The 16,784-nt window shown below is 43.3% G+C and overlaps 1 protein-coding gene and 1 long non-coding RNA gene across 7 annotated transcripts in view; one reads left to right on the forward strand and one right to left on the reverse strand.

The window, feature by feature from the left end:
* NEK11 (NIMA related kinase 11) overlaps positions 1–16,784 on the reverse strand; it is a 165,052-nt gene that overhangs the window by 34,493 nt on the left and 113,775 nt on the right. For 5 of the 6 annotated variants that reach the window (XM_043540837.1, XM_043540836.1, XM_007064332.4 and 2 more), the window contains exon 14: positions 10,755–10,815. In XM_043540837.1, coding sequence (XP_043396772.1) covers positions 10,755–10,815 — 61 coding nt within the window. Of the gene's footprint in view, positions 1–9,801; positions 10,816–16,784 lie in introns of those variants that run through there. The other variant, XM_043540840.1, reaches the window with a different exon arrangement.
* On the forward strand, positions 960–1,722 carry LOC122464669. The gene is made up of 2 exons (XR_006288929.1): positions 960–1,016; positions 1,682–1,722. It is a non-coding gene; the product is annotated as an uncharacterized LOC122464669 (long non-coding RNA).

Genomic DNA, 16,784 nt, shown 5'->3' on the forward strand with positions numbered 1-16,784 from the left:
CTAATCCACTTTTAATTTACAACTTTAGTTAATGCAGATTAACTTCCCTGAATGTCTCTGTGTACAGAAGCCCCTTATCAACTTCAACTGTGTTATCATTCAATCTCTTGGGGCTTGGCTACACTTGCGAGTTACAGCGCATTAAAGGAGCCCTGGGCGCACTAGCTCACTACCTGTCCACGCTGGCAAGGCACGTAGAGCGCTCTGACTCCGCGGTTGGTCTGCTCCTGGTACCTCCACGTCGGTGAGTGGAATAACAGTTGATGCGCCTCCGCTGGAGCACTGAGGCACCACTGTGGATGCCCTGGTCTATTAATGTGCTCTGATCGGCCTCCAGAAATGTCCCACAATGCCTGTTCTAGCCACTCTGGTCATCACTTTGAACTCTACTGCCCTGCCCTCAGGTGACCAACCATCAGACCCACCCTTTAAATTCTCTGGGAATTTTGAAAATCCCCTTCCTGTTTGCTCAGCCAGGCGTGGAGTGCTCTCAGCGCATCTTTCCAGGTGACCATGCCACCACGCGATCCCCAGTATGGAGCAATGGCGAGGTGCTGGACCTCATCAGTGTCTGGGGGGAGGAAGCTGTCCAGTCCCAGCTGCACTCCAGCCGTAGGAATTACGATACCTTCGGGCACATATCAAGGGACATGATGGAAAGGGGCCATAACCGGGATGCAGTGCAGTGCAGGGTTAAAGTGAAGGAGCTGTGGAATGCCTTCCGCAAAGCCCGCGAGGCAAACAGCTGCTCCAGTGCTGCCCCCACGACCTGCCGTTTCTACAAAGAGCTGGATGTGATACTTGGGGGCGACCCCACCTCCACTCCTAGTACCCTTCATAGGCCAGTTCAACAAGGCAGGAGGAGGAGCAAAGTGGGAGCGAGGGTGCTGAGGCGGAGGAAGACACCCCGGAATCCCTAGATGCATGCAGCCAGGAGCTGTTCTCAAGCCAGAATGAAGGTAGCCAGTCGTGGTGGCTGGTGCTTGGGGAAGGACAAACACCAGAGGAGGTTCCCGGTAAGCAGCTTTTATTTTGGGAAGGAAGTTATTCGGTGTGAGCTCTTGGGGTGAGGAGGGTTAGGGCTGCATGCATGCCTAGATGCAGAATAGGGCGTCTATGTGCTCTCTCATATCGCGGTAATCGGCTTCAGTGATCTCTTCAAAGGTCTCATCCAGAACTTGGGCAATGCGCTTGCGCAGGTTTCTCGCGAGAGCCACTGTGGTCCTTGTCCCAGTAAGCCTAACTTGTCCGCGCCACTGTGCCCTGAGGGGCGGGGGGACCATTGCTGCACACAGGCAAGCTGCATATGGGCCAAGGCGGAAGCCGCATTGCAGTAGAAGACCCTCTCTTGCTTCCCAAGTCATCCTCAGCAGTGAGATATCTTCCAGGATGAACTCCTGTGGAAAATGTGGGGACAGTGTTCAGTATAGGGGCCCCTGCCACTGTTGCCTCTCCCCAAAGCACAGAAACCCAGAGGACAGTACAGCCGTGAAACAATCAGTCATGCTTGACCCTGTGCTTAATCACCATTTTGGGGCTCCCGTGGGTTATGTGCGCTCGCTTTGGGACGGGCAAATTATACTATTGTGTAGACTGTGCTTGCCCTTAAGTGCGGGGAATCATTGCTCTGTCTGGCGTGAACAATGCTGCCTCTGTTACGTGTTGCATTTTGCCTTTACAGATACAACCTTGAGATCTCATCTGTCTGTGTTATCACCAGCCGACAGACTCCAAAGAATCAGAAAGAGGCCACGTAGACGCAAGGAAGACATGTTGCATGAAGTAATGCAGCATTCAAGCCCAGCAAACTTGCATCAACATGATTCCAACGGTCGACTTCCCCACTCCGAACTGGTTAGCGACCGATCGGCAGCTATCTGGAGTTGCCAGCTTCCAGATTGCCATAGCCACCCGCTTCTCCACCATCAGGGCAGCTCTCAGTCTCGTGGCCTTGCGCCGCAGGGTGGGGGCGAGCTCCTCACACAGTCCCATGAAAGTGGCTTTTCTCATCCGAAAGTTCTGCAGCCACTGCTCGTCATCCCAGACGTGCATGACGATGTGATCCCACCACCCAGTGCTTGTTTCCGCAGCCCAAAAGCGGCGTTCCACGGTGGTGAGCATGTCCGTGAATGCCACAAGCAAACTCGTGTCATAGGCGTTACTCGAGTCGATATCGTCGGAGCCCTCACTGTCACTTTGGATCAAAAGGAATAACTTGACTGCCAAACGAGACTCGTCAGCGTACTCCTCAGCAGTTCGGGCTCCATTCCCGCAGATGGAAAGGAAAGACAGAGCGCGCAGTACAAAAAATGTTGAAAGATGGCACCAAATGTGGATGGAAGCACAGGGATTGCTGGGATGCGAACCAATGCATCACAAGGCATTGGGACAGGGGACAGGACCCAGAATGCCCCGCACCCTCTGCCCCCTTCCCACAAGCCACAGCGCCAGAATGGGAAGAGGGGCTCTGTGGGATAGCTGCCCATAATGCACCGCTCCCAAATGCCACTGCAAGTGCCGCAAAGGCGGCCACGCCAGTGCGCTTGTTCCTGTCAGTGTGGACAGACTGCAGCGCTTTCCCTCCTGTGCTCTCGGAAGGCGGGTTTAACTCACAGCGCTCTACATCTGCAAGTGTAGCCATGCCCTTAAACTGAGGGCCTGGCTACATTTAAAAGGCTGCGGCGGCACAGGGTGCAGCTGTACTGCCGTAGCGCTTCAGTGAAGACGCTTCCTTTGCTGACAGAAGCGCTTCTCCCATCAGTGCAGTTAACCCACCTCCCCAAGAGGTGGTAGCTATGTCGCTGGGAAAAGCCCTCCCATCAACATAGTGGTGTCTACACCAGGAGTTTAGGTCAGTATAACTGAGTCGCTCCGGGGTGTGGATTTTGCATACCCCTGAGTGACGTAGTTCTGCTGACATGAGTTGCTAGTGTAGACCAAGCCTAGGAAATGTTGGAGTGGTCAGGACTTTGCAGGTGCCTCACAAAATGATGCTGATGACTTGGTAGGTGGCATTGTTCGCTCTCAATCAGTATTGTACCAAGGCCCTCGTATGATGCTTCGGGCCTCAGTGCTGTTGCTACATTTCAAATATGAGATAAAACTGATGTCCTGACTACCTGTGGCTTAAAAAGAAGGCGCAAATGGTACTTTTCTTAAGACAAAGTCGTATTAAGCCTGGCAGCCCGATAAATTCTAGCGAATAGTAATATTGCAGGGTAGACCATTGTGGTAAGAAGCTAGTATATTCTCCTTGTAGTAGTGTCCTGGCATATTTATTGCTCCAATACTTTTGCTTCTTCTGCTCTGACATTTCTTTATTAAAGACATCCTTCTTGACTTTCTGGGAACTCATGCAAAATAAACCATTCTTACTTTGCCTTCTCTTCATGTTGGCAAGTGGCCAAACAAAACTTGGTCTCAAAACACAAACTAATATCATCCCCTCCACTAAACAACATCTTATGGGTATTGTATAGCTGATGCAAGGGCATCAGGCTGGAGTATCCTGGGAAGGGGCTCTTATAATTAAATATGGGGTTTCAGTTAAGGTTGGTGAAGAGCTTTTTGTACTGCTAGTGTAACAATCCTCACAGACTTTTCCAAGGGTGCTCGGTAACCCCGGCCTCAAAGAAGGTATTTATTTCATCAGAGGTATTTTTCTGTAAGCAGTCACACGCTATTTTGCATCTAGTTCAGATCAGTTTATTCACTACTCCTGACGGCATTCTGCTCAAAAAAATTAAAAATTCTGTGCCAAAAAAATAAAAAATCTGTGCATAATATTTTAAAATTCTGCAAATTTTTTCAAATAAATGTGGAGGTTCCAGTATGGCATTGGAGAGCATAGGCCATTGGCTGCACAGAGGTGGGAGATCACTGTGCAGCTCCCTCCCAGGGCACAGACCCAGTGGTGAGGTTGCACCCAATCCTGACAGAGTGCAAGGACCGGGCTGGCCCCAAAAACACCCCAGGGCCCTCTTCCTCCATGCCAGGTGCACCAGGTGTGGGCAGGCAGGCAGGCTCAGGAAGGCATGATCTAAATGTGGAGGGGCTCAGTGTTGGGGGATCCAGGTGTGCCCCACACAGAACCTCTCAAACCAATCTGAGTGTGAGCAGCTCAGTGGGTGATCTGGATGCACAGGGGCTTTTGGGGGGGGGGGGGGTTCTGGGTGCAACGGTAATGGGACTCTGCAGGGGGGTTCAGGTGAAGATGGTTTGGGCTCAGTGGAGGAGGTCTGGGTGTGGTGGGGCTAGAACTCAGCAGAGAGGGTCTGAGTCGGGGGGCGGCTCAGTGTGGCATCCAGGTACTGGGGGAGTGGGGATCCAGGTGCAGCTGGTTGAGACTCCATAGGGTGGGGATCTGGGTGAGGGTGGCTCATCAGGGTGGCCCAGCTGCAGTGGGAGTGGGGCTCGCCCTGGGGGTTCTGGGTGCGGGGGGACATGAGGCTTGGCATGAAGGTCTGGTATGAGGGGGTCTGGATGCACAGGGGTTGGGCAGATTGGGGAACAGCTCCCTGTACAGTGATCCCTCCCTCTATAGCTGAGGAGTGATGGGTGCAGGAAGCGTAGGGGAGGGAGTGAGTTTGCAGAGCTTCCCACAGCCAGGGGAGAAATCTGGGGTTGGGTCTGACAGCAGCTGAGCCAAGCACAGGGTAGGAGCCACCAGCCAGGTCTTCCCCAGTCCCACCTCCTGCCCCACAGTGATTTACCTCTCTACCAGCTGCCCTGGGCACCTGAAACATACTGCTGGGGAGGGGCGCATGACCCTTCTTGTGGCTTCCCATTTCTTTGCTTCCCTCCAGAAAAACGACTTTCTGATGGGAAAGCAATCTGCAGGGAATACAAATTCTGTGCATGCGCAGTGGTGCAGAATTCCCCCAGGAGTAATCCACCCATAAATCAGCATTAAATGATAGTTATTTGGCCACTATCTAAAGGAGAATAGCCAATCATTGCACACTTATTTAACACAATGAAATCTCTGTTGATTCTTCAGATAATGTAAAATAAACTATTCAGAGCACAGACATTTCAAAACTATAAGATGACAGCTTTCTAAATTTATTTTAGGGGCAAATGACCTCCCCAGCATCCAGCCCAGCTAGCTAGCCTGATTGCTGGGGACATCTGGAGAGGGAAAATGGGGGAAGACCCTCTCCTGCCCTCAAGTAACCAAGCAGCAGCCTCTATGGCCCCAGCATTCCCCCTCCTTCCCCTGGCTGGCGAAGGACTGGAGGATCTCCACAGCAACAGATCCTGTGGTCCACATCTATTCACAGATTTTAAGGCCTGAAGGGACAATTGTGATTAGCTCTTTCCTAACATAGGTCAGAGAAGTTCACACAGCGATTCCTACCTCCAGCCCCATAATTTGTGGTTGAGCTAGAGCATATCTTGTAGACAGCCAAGCTTAAAGGCTTCATTTTATAGTATATTTATATATATATATATATATATATATATATATATATATATTTTATACTTCTATTTCATTCATAGATTCTCTATCACATCTTTTAGTAAGTTGTCCCAATGGCTAATTACCCTCACTGAAAAATCTGCATCTTATTTTCAGTTTGAATTTTTCTAGCTTCAACTTCCAGCCATTGGATCTTGTTATACTCTTACCTGCTAGATTAAAGAGCCCTCCAGTATCAAATATCTTTGCCCTTTGCAGCTACTAATACAAAGTGATCAAACTTCCTCTAACCTTCTTCTATAAACTAAACAGACTGAACTCCTTAGGTCTTTCATTTCCAAATTTTAATTCATTCCTGTGGCTTTTTTTTTTTTAAATATATAAACAGCATGGAGAGAGGATTCCATCCCTGTCCTGTCTGATGCAAAAAACTTACCCTGTACGCAGCTGTACAGGCAACCCAAAACGAATAGTGGACTATACTGAATTGTTAGTATAATCATAATGACCCAGTAAAAACCCTTTATTCCCAGTGAAGTCAATCGGACTTTAAAAGGGTCAGAATTTCATCCTTTGAAACTAAAACTGAGTTTTTACACTGAAAAAACCCTACTCACAGCCACTTATACACTGAAAAATAGATTGCATACTTAATGCATCACCAATAACATTGCCTCTATTGACTTAAGGTGGTATGTGCTAGTTAGACCTCCACAGAGCTATGTGAAACTGCAAATTTTTGCTTCATGATAGCTTTAAAAATGGAAGTGTCCCAGTAGATTCTGACCAGCACAAAATCTGCATCAGTTCCCGATATTTCTGTACAATTCATAGCACTTTAGAACAGCTCTTTAATTTCACATGGTTCTTGTTTAATTAAATTAAATCCATGCCAAATCTGTAAATGCCATGTCGTGTGCAAGTTACCCCGTGACCTAGGTATTCTGCTTTGCGAAAGTCATATGGACTCGGGGACCACATTCAAATGAAGAGAATTCACAGAATGAAAATGGTGGTGAGAAGAGCGGAGGCCATGGATCCCATTTCTAATTATTGTGTCAGTGACACACAAACATATTAACTCTGGTATGAATACTTCCAGCATACTTCTGAATACTCTTGACAAGTATGGTACTTAGTAGCTGCTCACAGCATCAGCGATCTTACTGAAGTGGATCCTGATTTTTCACATTCCACTTTCTAACTTCAGTGAAAGGCTTTATTTATGTGTTACAATATGTAATACAGGAAGCTGTAATATAAGGAATGGTACCTCATACAAAAAGTTGCCAGAGAAAAATTTTATATTTTTATTTTAAAATCTTCCTGAAACAATTCGACTTAATCCCATTATAAATCCCAAATGAAAAGCCCAAATGACAAAAAACCAAGTGAAATGTGAGGTTCTCATTTCTAATGACTAGGGCTCCGTGTCTGTCACGGAGGTTGCAGAAGTCATGGATTCTATGACTTCCTGCGACCTCTATGACTTCTGCAGCAGCCAGTGTGGCTGACCCCAGAGCCATCCAACCAGCCAGCCCCAGGGACAGCCACACCGGCTGCTGCTGGAGTGGCTCTGCAGTGAGCCACTCGGGCAGCCCCACAGCCAGCTGCACCGGCATTGCTGGTGTGGCCCCAGGGAACGACCTGAGCAGTGGTCCCAGGGCAGTGGGAGCAGCAGCAGGTGGGCAGCCCCAGGGGCGGCCGGAGCAGCTGCTGCTCAGTGGCCCCGGCAGCTGGTGCTGCTGACCTTGATGGCCCCCTTGCAGCTTGTGCTGCTGACCCCCGCCCCCACAAGCAGCAGCCCGCCTAACCTCCAGCTAAGATTTAGTCAGGGATATATAGTACCCCTGTTCATTGTGCAACAAAATATGGACAGAGGAGAAAGTGCCGGAAGAATGGACCCTCAGTATCAGAATCAAGTTACCAAAGAAAGGTGATCTAAACAATTGTTCAGATTGGAGGGGAGTAACATTTCTATCTGTCACAGGGAAAGTATTAGCAGCAGTCCTCGGGAACAGAACAAAAAGAAAGATGGATACCATCCTACATGAACAACAATTGGGATTTAGACAAGGAAGATCATGCACAGATGCTATTTTCACCCTCAGACGGATTATTGAAAACACAATTGAATTCCAAGGCAGTCTTGCTATCAATTTTGTGGGCTTTCAAAAGGCATTTGATAGTGTAAACAGAGAAACAATGCAGAAAATTGTGGAACTTATTGGAATTCCAATAAAATTAACTAACATTATGAAGGCATTCTACACCAATTCAAAATGCTACATTAAAATGGATTGAGTAAGCCATTCAGCATCAAGACAGGTGTAAGGCACAGGCGTGCATCTTGTCTCCCTTTTTGTTTATGCTAGTCATCGACTATGCATTAGAACAATGCAACAGTGATACATATGGCCTAAAATGGAACAATTCAAGGCTATTTGATCTAGACTTTGCTGATGACATCGCTCTTATTGCTGAAGATGCCAATGGACTACAAAAATGCACAAACCAAGTAAAAGAAGTAATGGAGAAGAGAGGTTTGAGATACAATGCAAAGAAATGTAAAATCATGTTAATGGGGACCATAGGGACAGAAATCAAATTGAAGAAGAGAAACTGGAGAAGGTGGACAATTTTATGTATCTTGGAAGTACTATCAGCCAACATGGTACTAGTTCCGAGGAAACAAGAAGAAGAATCAGGAAGGCAAATGCTGCATTTGGAAGACTCAAAAACATCTCCCTCAAGACAAAACTGAATGTGTAAAAAGCAATTGTTATCACCATCACAACATACAGCAGTGAGACATGGCAACTTACCAGGAAAGATATGCAAAAGCTGGATGCATTTCATCACAAGTGTCTGAGAAGAATATTGAGAATAACATATAGAGATAGGAAGATGAAGGAAGAAGTCAGAAAAATGACTGGACAAGGTATCCTCTCACAAATAATCTACAAAAGAAGACATCTGTGGCTGGGAGATGTGCTGAGAATGGAAAAAGTGCTTACCAAATACTGCCCTTGAATGGAAGCAAGAAAATGCAAGAAGAAAGAGGGAAGATCGTGAATAACATGGAAACGAACAGTTCTAAACGACATCAAGCGCCTTAACTTGAAATGGGAAGATTTGGAGAGATGGGCAGTTGACAGGCAAGGATGGCAAGTGTGGGTAGCCCAATGTGCAGCAAAGCATGGGATGGACTAAGGTCTAAGTCAAGTCATGGACTGGTCCTGGGCCATGAATTTTTGTTTATTGCCCGTGACCTGTCTATGACTTTTACTAAAAATACCCATGACTAAATTATAGCCTTACTAATGACTTCTGTTTATGATATAAGACTTGTTTTCCTTGGATTGAAATCTTGACATTTCTGGTTTTCACAACCTAGCTAAAGAAGAAATATCTTATTTAAGGGACTCTTCTAATTAGCATGTATACCATAGAATGGAAACTATAGTAAGTTTACGTTAAATGGTAGTTTCCTCTGCAACTTTGTAGCTTTATATTTGAAGAGCTTAAGAGCAGAGCTGTTTCTAGGCATAAGCAGACTAAGCAATTGCTTAGGGCCCTGACCAGCTCAATGGGGCCCCCTATTCGCTTTTTTAGTATGTGTTCTGCGGGGGTAGCCGCTCAAAATATTCCTGCTTATGGCTCCAAATGGGCTAGCGCTGCCTCTGCTTAAGAGAATAAATTTTTTAATACCCTTAGTGGACATTGAGCAAATAACGATAAAATAGACATTAACAGATTTCTCTTTCATCATTATCACTTATATTTGTTTAAAATAGATCACACAAATCTAGTTATTACCACTGCCTGGAGAACGGTGTTAACCTTCAACACAGAACTTGTCAGACATATTTCAACAACTTAAATTTCATTACTCAGATCTATTAGGAGCAGAAATAAAAATGTATCCTGTGTTCTTTAGGACAAGCGACAGTGCCAGTCTCAACCTAATATTCTTCCCTCATTTAAACTTTACTTTTAACTTCTAAGAAATTGAAAATTCATAACTAGGATTTGAAAAAGAGACTTTGGAGCTAAAATCTTGCAACCTTAGGAATCAATTGTTATTACATATCTGCCAAGAGTGACACTGTATATTAAAGAAAACATTGTTTTCGTTCCAACCCTGGGTGAATTTAAAAAAAAAAAGAACTTTAATTGCCTTTTCTATCATTATAATATGGGCTCATATCTATGACATATCTATAGAATTCTAGTAAAGGTTATAAAAATAAATCCTTTCACATGATATAAAGCAAATTACCACATTTTGTCTTTGTCAATTTTTGATTGGACATAGCCCCACTTACTTTATTTTGAGCACAATTAGCATAAGACTAAACAGCTATACTGCACTTTTCATCTGAAAATTGTGAAGTTCTTTACAAGGATAAGTCTTATTATCCCCATTTTACAGAAGCAGAATATGAGACACACAGATAAAGTGACTTGCCCAAGGTCTCACAGCAAGTCAATGGCAGAGCCAGAAATAGAACACTAGCCTCTAGACTCCCAGATCTGTATTTTATTCACTTGACAATGCTGAGATCACTGATGAGGGAGGAGGAATGGAAGAAAATATCCAATCACATGTAATGTCATGAAGCTCATAAATACTGTAACTTGAAACATGTTATTTTTCTTTTCTTTTTCTTGCAGTCACAAATACACGAATGCAGTATTTTTCATCTGGGCAATGTGACACAATATTTCTCCTCTCTCTCTTTCTCTCTCTCATATCTTGTGATAAATTGCTAATTAGCTTTAGCAGACTAGAGTTGGTCCATTCTAAAAATAAATTTTAAAACAGGGTTTTATCCCTAAAGCACCAAAATCTTTTCTCCACTCTAGGAAAATGAGAGCAATAAGACACTTCAGACTTTTTAATGCCTAACAACTTTCACTTTACAACTGAACTCCATGGTCACTCTCCTTTTGGCCTAAGTGAAAACAATCTGCTTCTTTACATATGGCCGGTTTAAAGATTTTTCTTCTTTGGAGGAGAAAGTCTTCCGATATCTAGTTTTCAAAAATTTTTCTTATGTACACCACCAGTATATGCTTCAGTTTACTATCCATAATGCTTTCTGTCCATTTCACAACATGATAGCAAAACAATGTCAGCTTTATGTGCAGTTGCATATGATGCTTTGTGGAGTTGACAAAAGAGGCAATTTTAAAGAAGGTCACTTTTTATAAAAATCACCTTAAAGCAGTTGGATTGAAAAGGGAGTGAGCTGAGTGCAGACCATAAAGACTGCAGAAGACTTTAGTAAATATTACTATTTGTTCTGGAGAAGAGACATCATCTCACCTAGAGAGCTGTTATTCAGGACGTTCTCCAAATACCTGACCATTGCCTTGACATCACTGTCCTGGATGTGGAAGGATGAGAAAGAATATTAAAATTAAAACATTAGAATGTTAAATATTCTACACCAAGAGTGTGATCCTGAAAACACTTACTGTCAAGGAGTTTCCTACTCTGAGCAATCCTACTGACATCAACACTGGACTCCAAATTGTAAAAAAATATAGACAATCGAACCCACTGAGCAAGGCCATTTTCTACTTTTTTTCCTCCCAAGTGTCAAGTTTCGGGGGACATTAAAGAATGATTTTCTGACGTTAGTTGCCTTACAGAACTGCAAACATGTGCAACAAATATGCAGGATGCTTTATAGCATTTGTGTTGCTGTTTAGTATCACTTGCAATCTCAGCAAAAACATCAGCATTTAACATTAATTAGTCCTGAGATATTTAAAGTAATATCATGCTGAGCAGGGGAAAATGAGAGCACCTTAATGATTCCAAAGTTTCCAAGGCCTGTGGCAGATGCCATAAGGAATTAATACCTCATGTTTTACTTGTCTACATCTCATAGAAAATATTATAATTTGTAGCTGCAATTACAAATTGGGGATTTTTTACTTTAAGAAAAAAGATTATAGCTTTTTAAATTTGAAGCACTAGATAAATAGACCAGAGTTTTCTGCAATTATGGCCCCGATTCCTCCAAGAATTATTCATGCACTTTGGTGAAGATAAGTTGAAGTCCTGAATGTAAAGGACATAGCAGGGCATGTTTCAGTGAGAAATTAACATATTCTTCTGAAGTCAAGAGGTAAACTCTAAGTGCAATTTTCAAGACAGGTTACAGTATGCTATTTAAAAGTGTGGCATTTTTGTACTATTTAAAGCTACAGGATAAAACCCTGGTCCCGTTAAAGTCAATGGCAAATCTCTGATAGGACCAGGATTTCATCCACAATATCTTAAAACCGTATATCAATGATTCTAAAATTTAAATTTAAATCAATGTCCTGTGTAAGGAATAAATTATAGTATTGTGTAAAACAAACTATACTAGCCACATGGAATTACCTTCAAACTTTAAGACTGGCATGCTATTTTAAGTTTCAACATCATCTTACTAAGCTGTCCATTCTAGGCTCCTCTAGTGGGGGCGGGGGGGGGGGGGGAATGGCTGTTATACACAAACTGCTATTGGTACTCTACTAAGTATTTCAAATACTAGCAGATGGCTAATAGCCATGCTTCACTGACTACATGCCAAGTTAAACTGGCAATCTTTAGCTGGTTAATGCTTGTTTGTGCTCAAGTGAGAACTTTTAGGATTAAGCAGGATTTAATTTTTTATGGCCTTAAGCTGTTTAATGCACTTATATCTGAAACAGACTGATATTTTAAAGTTAGATTTGTAGGGCATTAAATGGTATCTGTGTTAGCAATCTCAGCAAAGAAGCTGAAGATTCAGTGGTGGTTGAACTATCCTTTCACCTGGGTAGTCCCTAAAAAGAGGGTTGAAACAGATTGACTAGATACTGTGGGGAAATCTGCAATACTGCTGCCAATGCTGTATCTGTTCTGTATGTAACTAGGTGTGTCAAACCAGCACCTCACACCAGTAACAAATTTATGGCTTGCCTACGTGGAGTTTTAGTGTACTGCAAGCCAGAGTATGAATCTAGAGCGTACTAGCTTGCCATGCACTAACTCATTGCATGGACTCTCCTACAGCACACAAAATTTCATAGTGTGCTTTGAGGTATGGAACTTGTCATGTGTGATAGCAGGATCCACACAAGAAGTTAGTGTGCAGCAGGCTAAAGCGCTGTAGATTCACACCATGGCTGCTGCGCACTCACTTGCCATGTAGACGAGGCCTTACTTTTTAAAAAAAGGGAGACGAGAAGGGGTGAGGGGTGGGGGAGAGAATAAAATTTCTGCTCTGCTGTGGGGATTCAGAGGTCTATTTCAGATGTTTACAGACAAGCTTGCTGTAAACCCTTTGACAGTCTGCCAGCACCCAGGGCCTACCAAGTCTGGTTTACTGCCATATGGAAACATTCTGTATGGGGTTTTATATGCAGAACAACAAAATGAGGTTTGTTGCTGTATCTCGAAGAGACATGTTGAGTCCAGTTCTCACTGGGACACATCAGCACAGTTCTGAGGAAGTCTGTGGACCTATGCTGATTTACATCAGCTGAAGGTCTGGCTCTAGAGTCTGAGGAGACATCTAGAGGAAACATCCAGGTTGGTAGTTGAATTCTGACAGTTGTTCCTACTGTGCCTGGCAGCAATATACTTAAGATGAAGGCAATATATTAAGTTTTGGTCCCATTCCTGGCCCAGGTAGGAAGCATGCCTTCACTGGGGCGGAACCTCTCTTGGTTAAGAAATGAGCTGTTATGGAGAAAAGAGCCTTTTGCATGTAAGTTGAGGACATATTGCTTTTCAGCAGAAACTTTGTATTTTGCTAAAAGTTTTTGTGTTGCATTATTGATCATTTTGCTTTGCCCACCATCCCTTCTTTATACATTTGGTGTGTCCCGAAGCTACTAAGATGAAATGATTTTCCAAATTTTCCATTATTGCTAACCCTTAGTTAAAGCATATAACTGATATCCTGTGTGTACAGTAGCCTAATGGAGTAACAAACAAAAACACTTTGCTAGCAAGAGTTAATATGGAAAGGTGAGTTTCAGTGAAGTCCAGATTGCGCACCCCACCCCTCAATAAAAGAAGATGCTCTCAACATAAAACCTACATAATCAGAACCCTCCAACCCACAAAATATTCAGGCCTGGAAATGAACAGGTTATGGGTATCCAGACAGTTCCCCACTACTATATACTTCTTCATTGCTCAGGATGGCTGCAGGCATATGGTGAGAGGAGAGAAGGCGGGAAGGTCAGGAGGAGAAAAGTGACAGTTTTAAACTACCCAAACCCCAAAACACTAAGATGCCTTTTCAACCGCAGTTTAAGGAGCTGCTTTGAAATCATTTTCTGCTGTCAAAGTTAAAAAGGGAAGTGTTTAATATTCTTAATGGGCTTAAATTCACTCATCTGGGATCAGGGAGGTATCAATGACTAGTGAGCTCTTTTTAAAAAAAGGAAATGAGGTTCTAAAAAAAATTTAACACACAAGGAATATATTCAAAATTGCAGGGGGAAAGTGTTTATAAAACTGTCTCCTTGTTTTCTTTGTCTACTAGGAACTGGTGGAAGGATACAGTGCCCGACTTCTCCTTCCTCAATATCCCCACAAATCGAGTTTTTACATAATTGTGTATTTCCAGTAGCACCAACAGTGAAAAGAAGTCCCCAAGGAATGGACACTCTAAAGACGGACAGATCAATAGCTGGGTAAGGGGCTAGGCACAACCTATATGAGATTATGTTAACTATTCCCAAATGGATCCTCTAGCATGTCATTATCAGGTAGCACATTTTCTGTAGACCTCACAACAGATCTTCAAGAGAGACTTAGGGTAAGTCAACACAGGGATTAAAAAACCCCCACAGTTGGCCTGGGTCAGTTGACTCAAGCTCACATGGCTCAGGGTCCGGGGCTGAAAAATTGCTGTGTAGATATTTGGCTCAGGCTGGAGTCCAAGCTCTAAGACACAGTGAGGGTGGAGGGCCCCAGAGCTTGGGCTCCAGTCTGAGCCTGAATGGCTACACAGTAATTTTTAGCCCTGGACCCTGAACCCTGCAATATGTGGTGGTGCCATTGGTCTTTTATCCCTGTGTAGACGTACCCTTTGGAGCTATGTCTTCCTTGCAAAAATGGTGTGTTTTTAAAATCCTGGTGAATCAAAGGTACTGTAGTTTTTGCCTCGATGTAGGTAGTCAAGGTCAATCTTAATTAGCTGAGTGCAGGGGAGAGGTAATACGGTTGATTTCAGTTAGCTACACTGAAGTAAAAAACTACCTGTGTCTTGTCTCCACTCAGATTTTACATCAAGAGAATTACCTCAATGTAAAAAATATACCTATTTTGCTGAGAAGGCAAAGCCCTAAATAAGGAGCAGTAAGGGGCTTTGCAAATGAACATGGAAGGGCTCTTCCATGCATAGAAGCTATCCTGGACAAATGCATAGATAAGTTAAACGTAAAAATAAAGAATCGTATTCTAACAGCAACAGTCTATGCCAAGGCATGCATTAGGAACCTAATGGAGCACTTCTTGGGTTGACATCAGCACAGTCTGCCAACACCCATAGTCTACCAAGTCTGGTTTATTGGCATATTAAAACATACTGCATGGGTTTTTATATGCAGGACAACAAAGTCAAGTTTGTTATTGTATCTCAGATATGTTGAGTCCAATTCTCACTGGTGTAATTCAGCACAGCTCTGATGAAGCTCACAGAGGTATAGCAATTTACACCAGCTGCTGACCTGGCTCTGGAGTCTAAGCCAGCATTCAAAAAAGGAAGCTAATGTATAGAATTAACTAGACTTTTGCCTTACCAAATCATTGAAGACAAGTCCTATATTAGCATTAGCACCAAAAGCAAGCATAAGAAGCAAGACCTAAGATCCCTTCCAACCCTGATATTCTATTCTATCCAATCAACTGAAATGGAGTGTGTCCATTATTGCTTCAGCTAAATTAAAGCCAACATGGAACTTTTATTGAACAGCGACTTCTTTTGCTGATGATTTTTAAAGAAAGTTTTCAGATTCCCCTGCTATTTGTCCTTGTTAGCTCTCATGCAATTAGAAAAATCAGTGTTCCTTGAACAAATACATGTATAAGATCATCAGGGAGCCAGAAGCCTGTAAAAGTAACTGTCAGATTCATTAAAGGTTAAATCTTCCCTCTCCCCTGCACAAAAAAGCTGAGTAAACTGGCTTTGGGCAGGAGAATTAAGCAGAGGTTTGGGACACTGAACCCATCCCAAATGGCAGCCAAGATGCAGAGCTCCTCTGCATACCCTACTCCCTTAGGTGAAATGGAGTTATGCCCCATGCATGTAATCAAGGATTCATTGAACAGGTCACTACCCGGTGAAGTACAATGCCACTACTGCTACTATGAAGGTAAACTTCTTACAGAATGAAGGCTCTGCAGGAGTTCACAGGTAACACAGTACAACACATTTAAAAACACATCCAAACCACTTCACTGGTGGTTGTATTTTTTCAGGTTATTTCAAGGAAGGAAGGGTATGATATATCAAAAGGGCTTCACTCCACATTAAGGGTCCAATTGTACTCCCATGGAAATCAATTGGAGTTTTGCCATTAAAATCAGCGGGAGCAGAAGCAGTCCCTGAAATTTACCATGAAGGCAGATTCTACCAAAAAAAGATTTTAGTTTTACTCATATTGGGTGTGACCCAAAGTCCAGTGAAGTCAATAGAAAGACTCCCATTAACCTCAGTGGGCTTTGGATCAGGCCCAGTTCCCAATTCTTCACTTGTAAAATGGAAAATTTACAATTCAGCGTTTTTCCCCCCTGAAAAGCGGAAGTTTGATTGTATTAACAATATTCTGAAACGGGATCAGCCTCTGCCACAACAAGGATGCTGGTATAGGGGGAAACCAAAGGAAAAAAAAAGTTACTTCTTTGACAGAGGCAGTGCTAAAAAAGTAGATATTACAGGGTGTGCTCTCTTCTCATTATGCACACGCATCTTTCCATAATGTGAACAGAATCTATGAGTGTGCACTGTAGGGGAAAACAAATAGGCATATGTAGATGGAGGGGTCAGAATCCGACAAGGAGTGTCAATTAAACATTTCTTCGAAGCCCCAATACTAGCTCTTGTCATTGACTTGTGAATCACCAAGGAATGATTAAATGTCACTCTGCCTAAATCTGACTGCCAATACCTAATTTACTCTGCATTATTAAGAACTCTATTTATATCTGCTGTCTTTTGTTAATTCTAAGGAGCAGTCTTCATGTTCAAAACCACTATTGACTGACACTTTATGATAGAACTCTGACATCGTGGAATAAAGTCAAATGAAAACAAAGCATAGCGCTAAGAAGAAAAATACAGTAAGGGCTATGAAAGTG

The sequence above is a fragment of the Chelonia mydas genome, chromosome 2 (assembly GCF_015237465.2).
Source record: "Chelonia mydas isolate rCheMyd1 chromosome 2, rCheMyd1.pri.v2, whole genome shotgun sequence".
Lineage (NCBI taxonomy): Eukaryota > Metazoa > Chordata > Testudines > Cheloniidae > Chelonia > Chelonia mydas.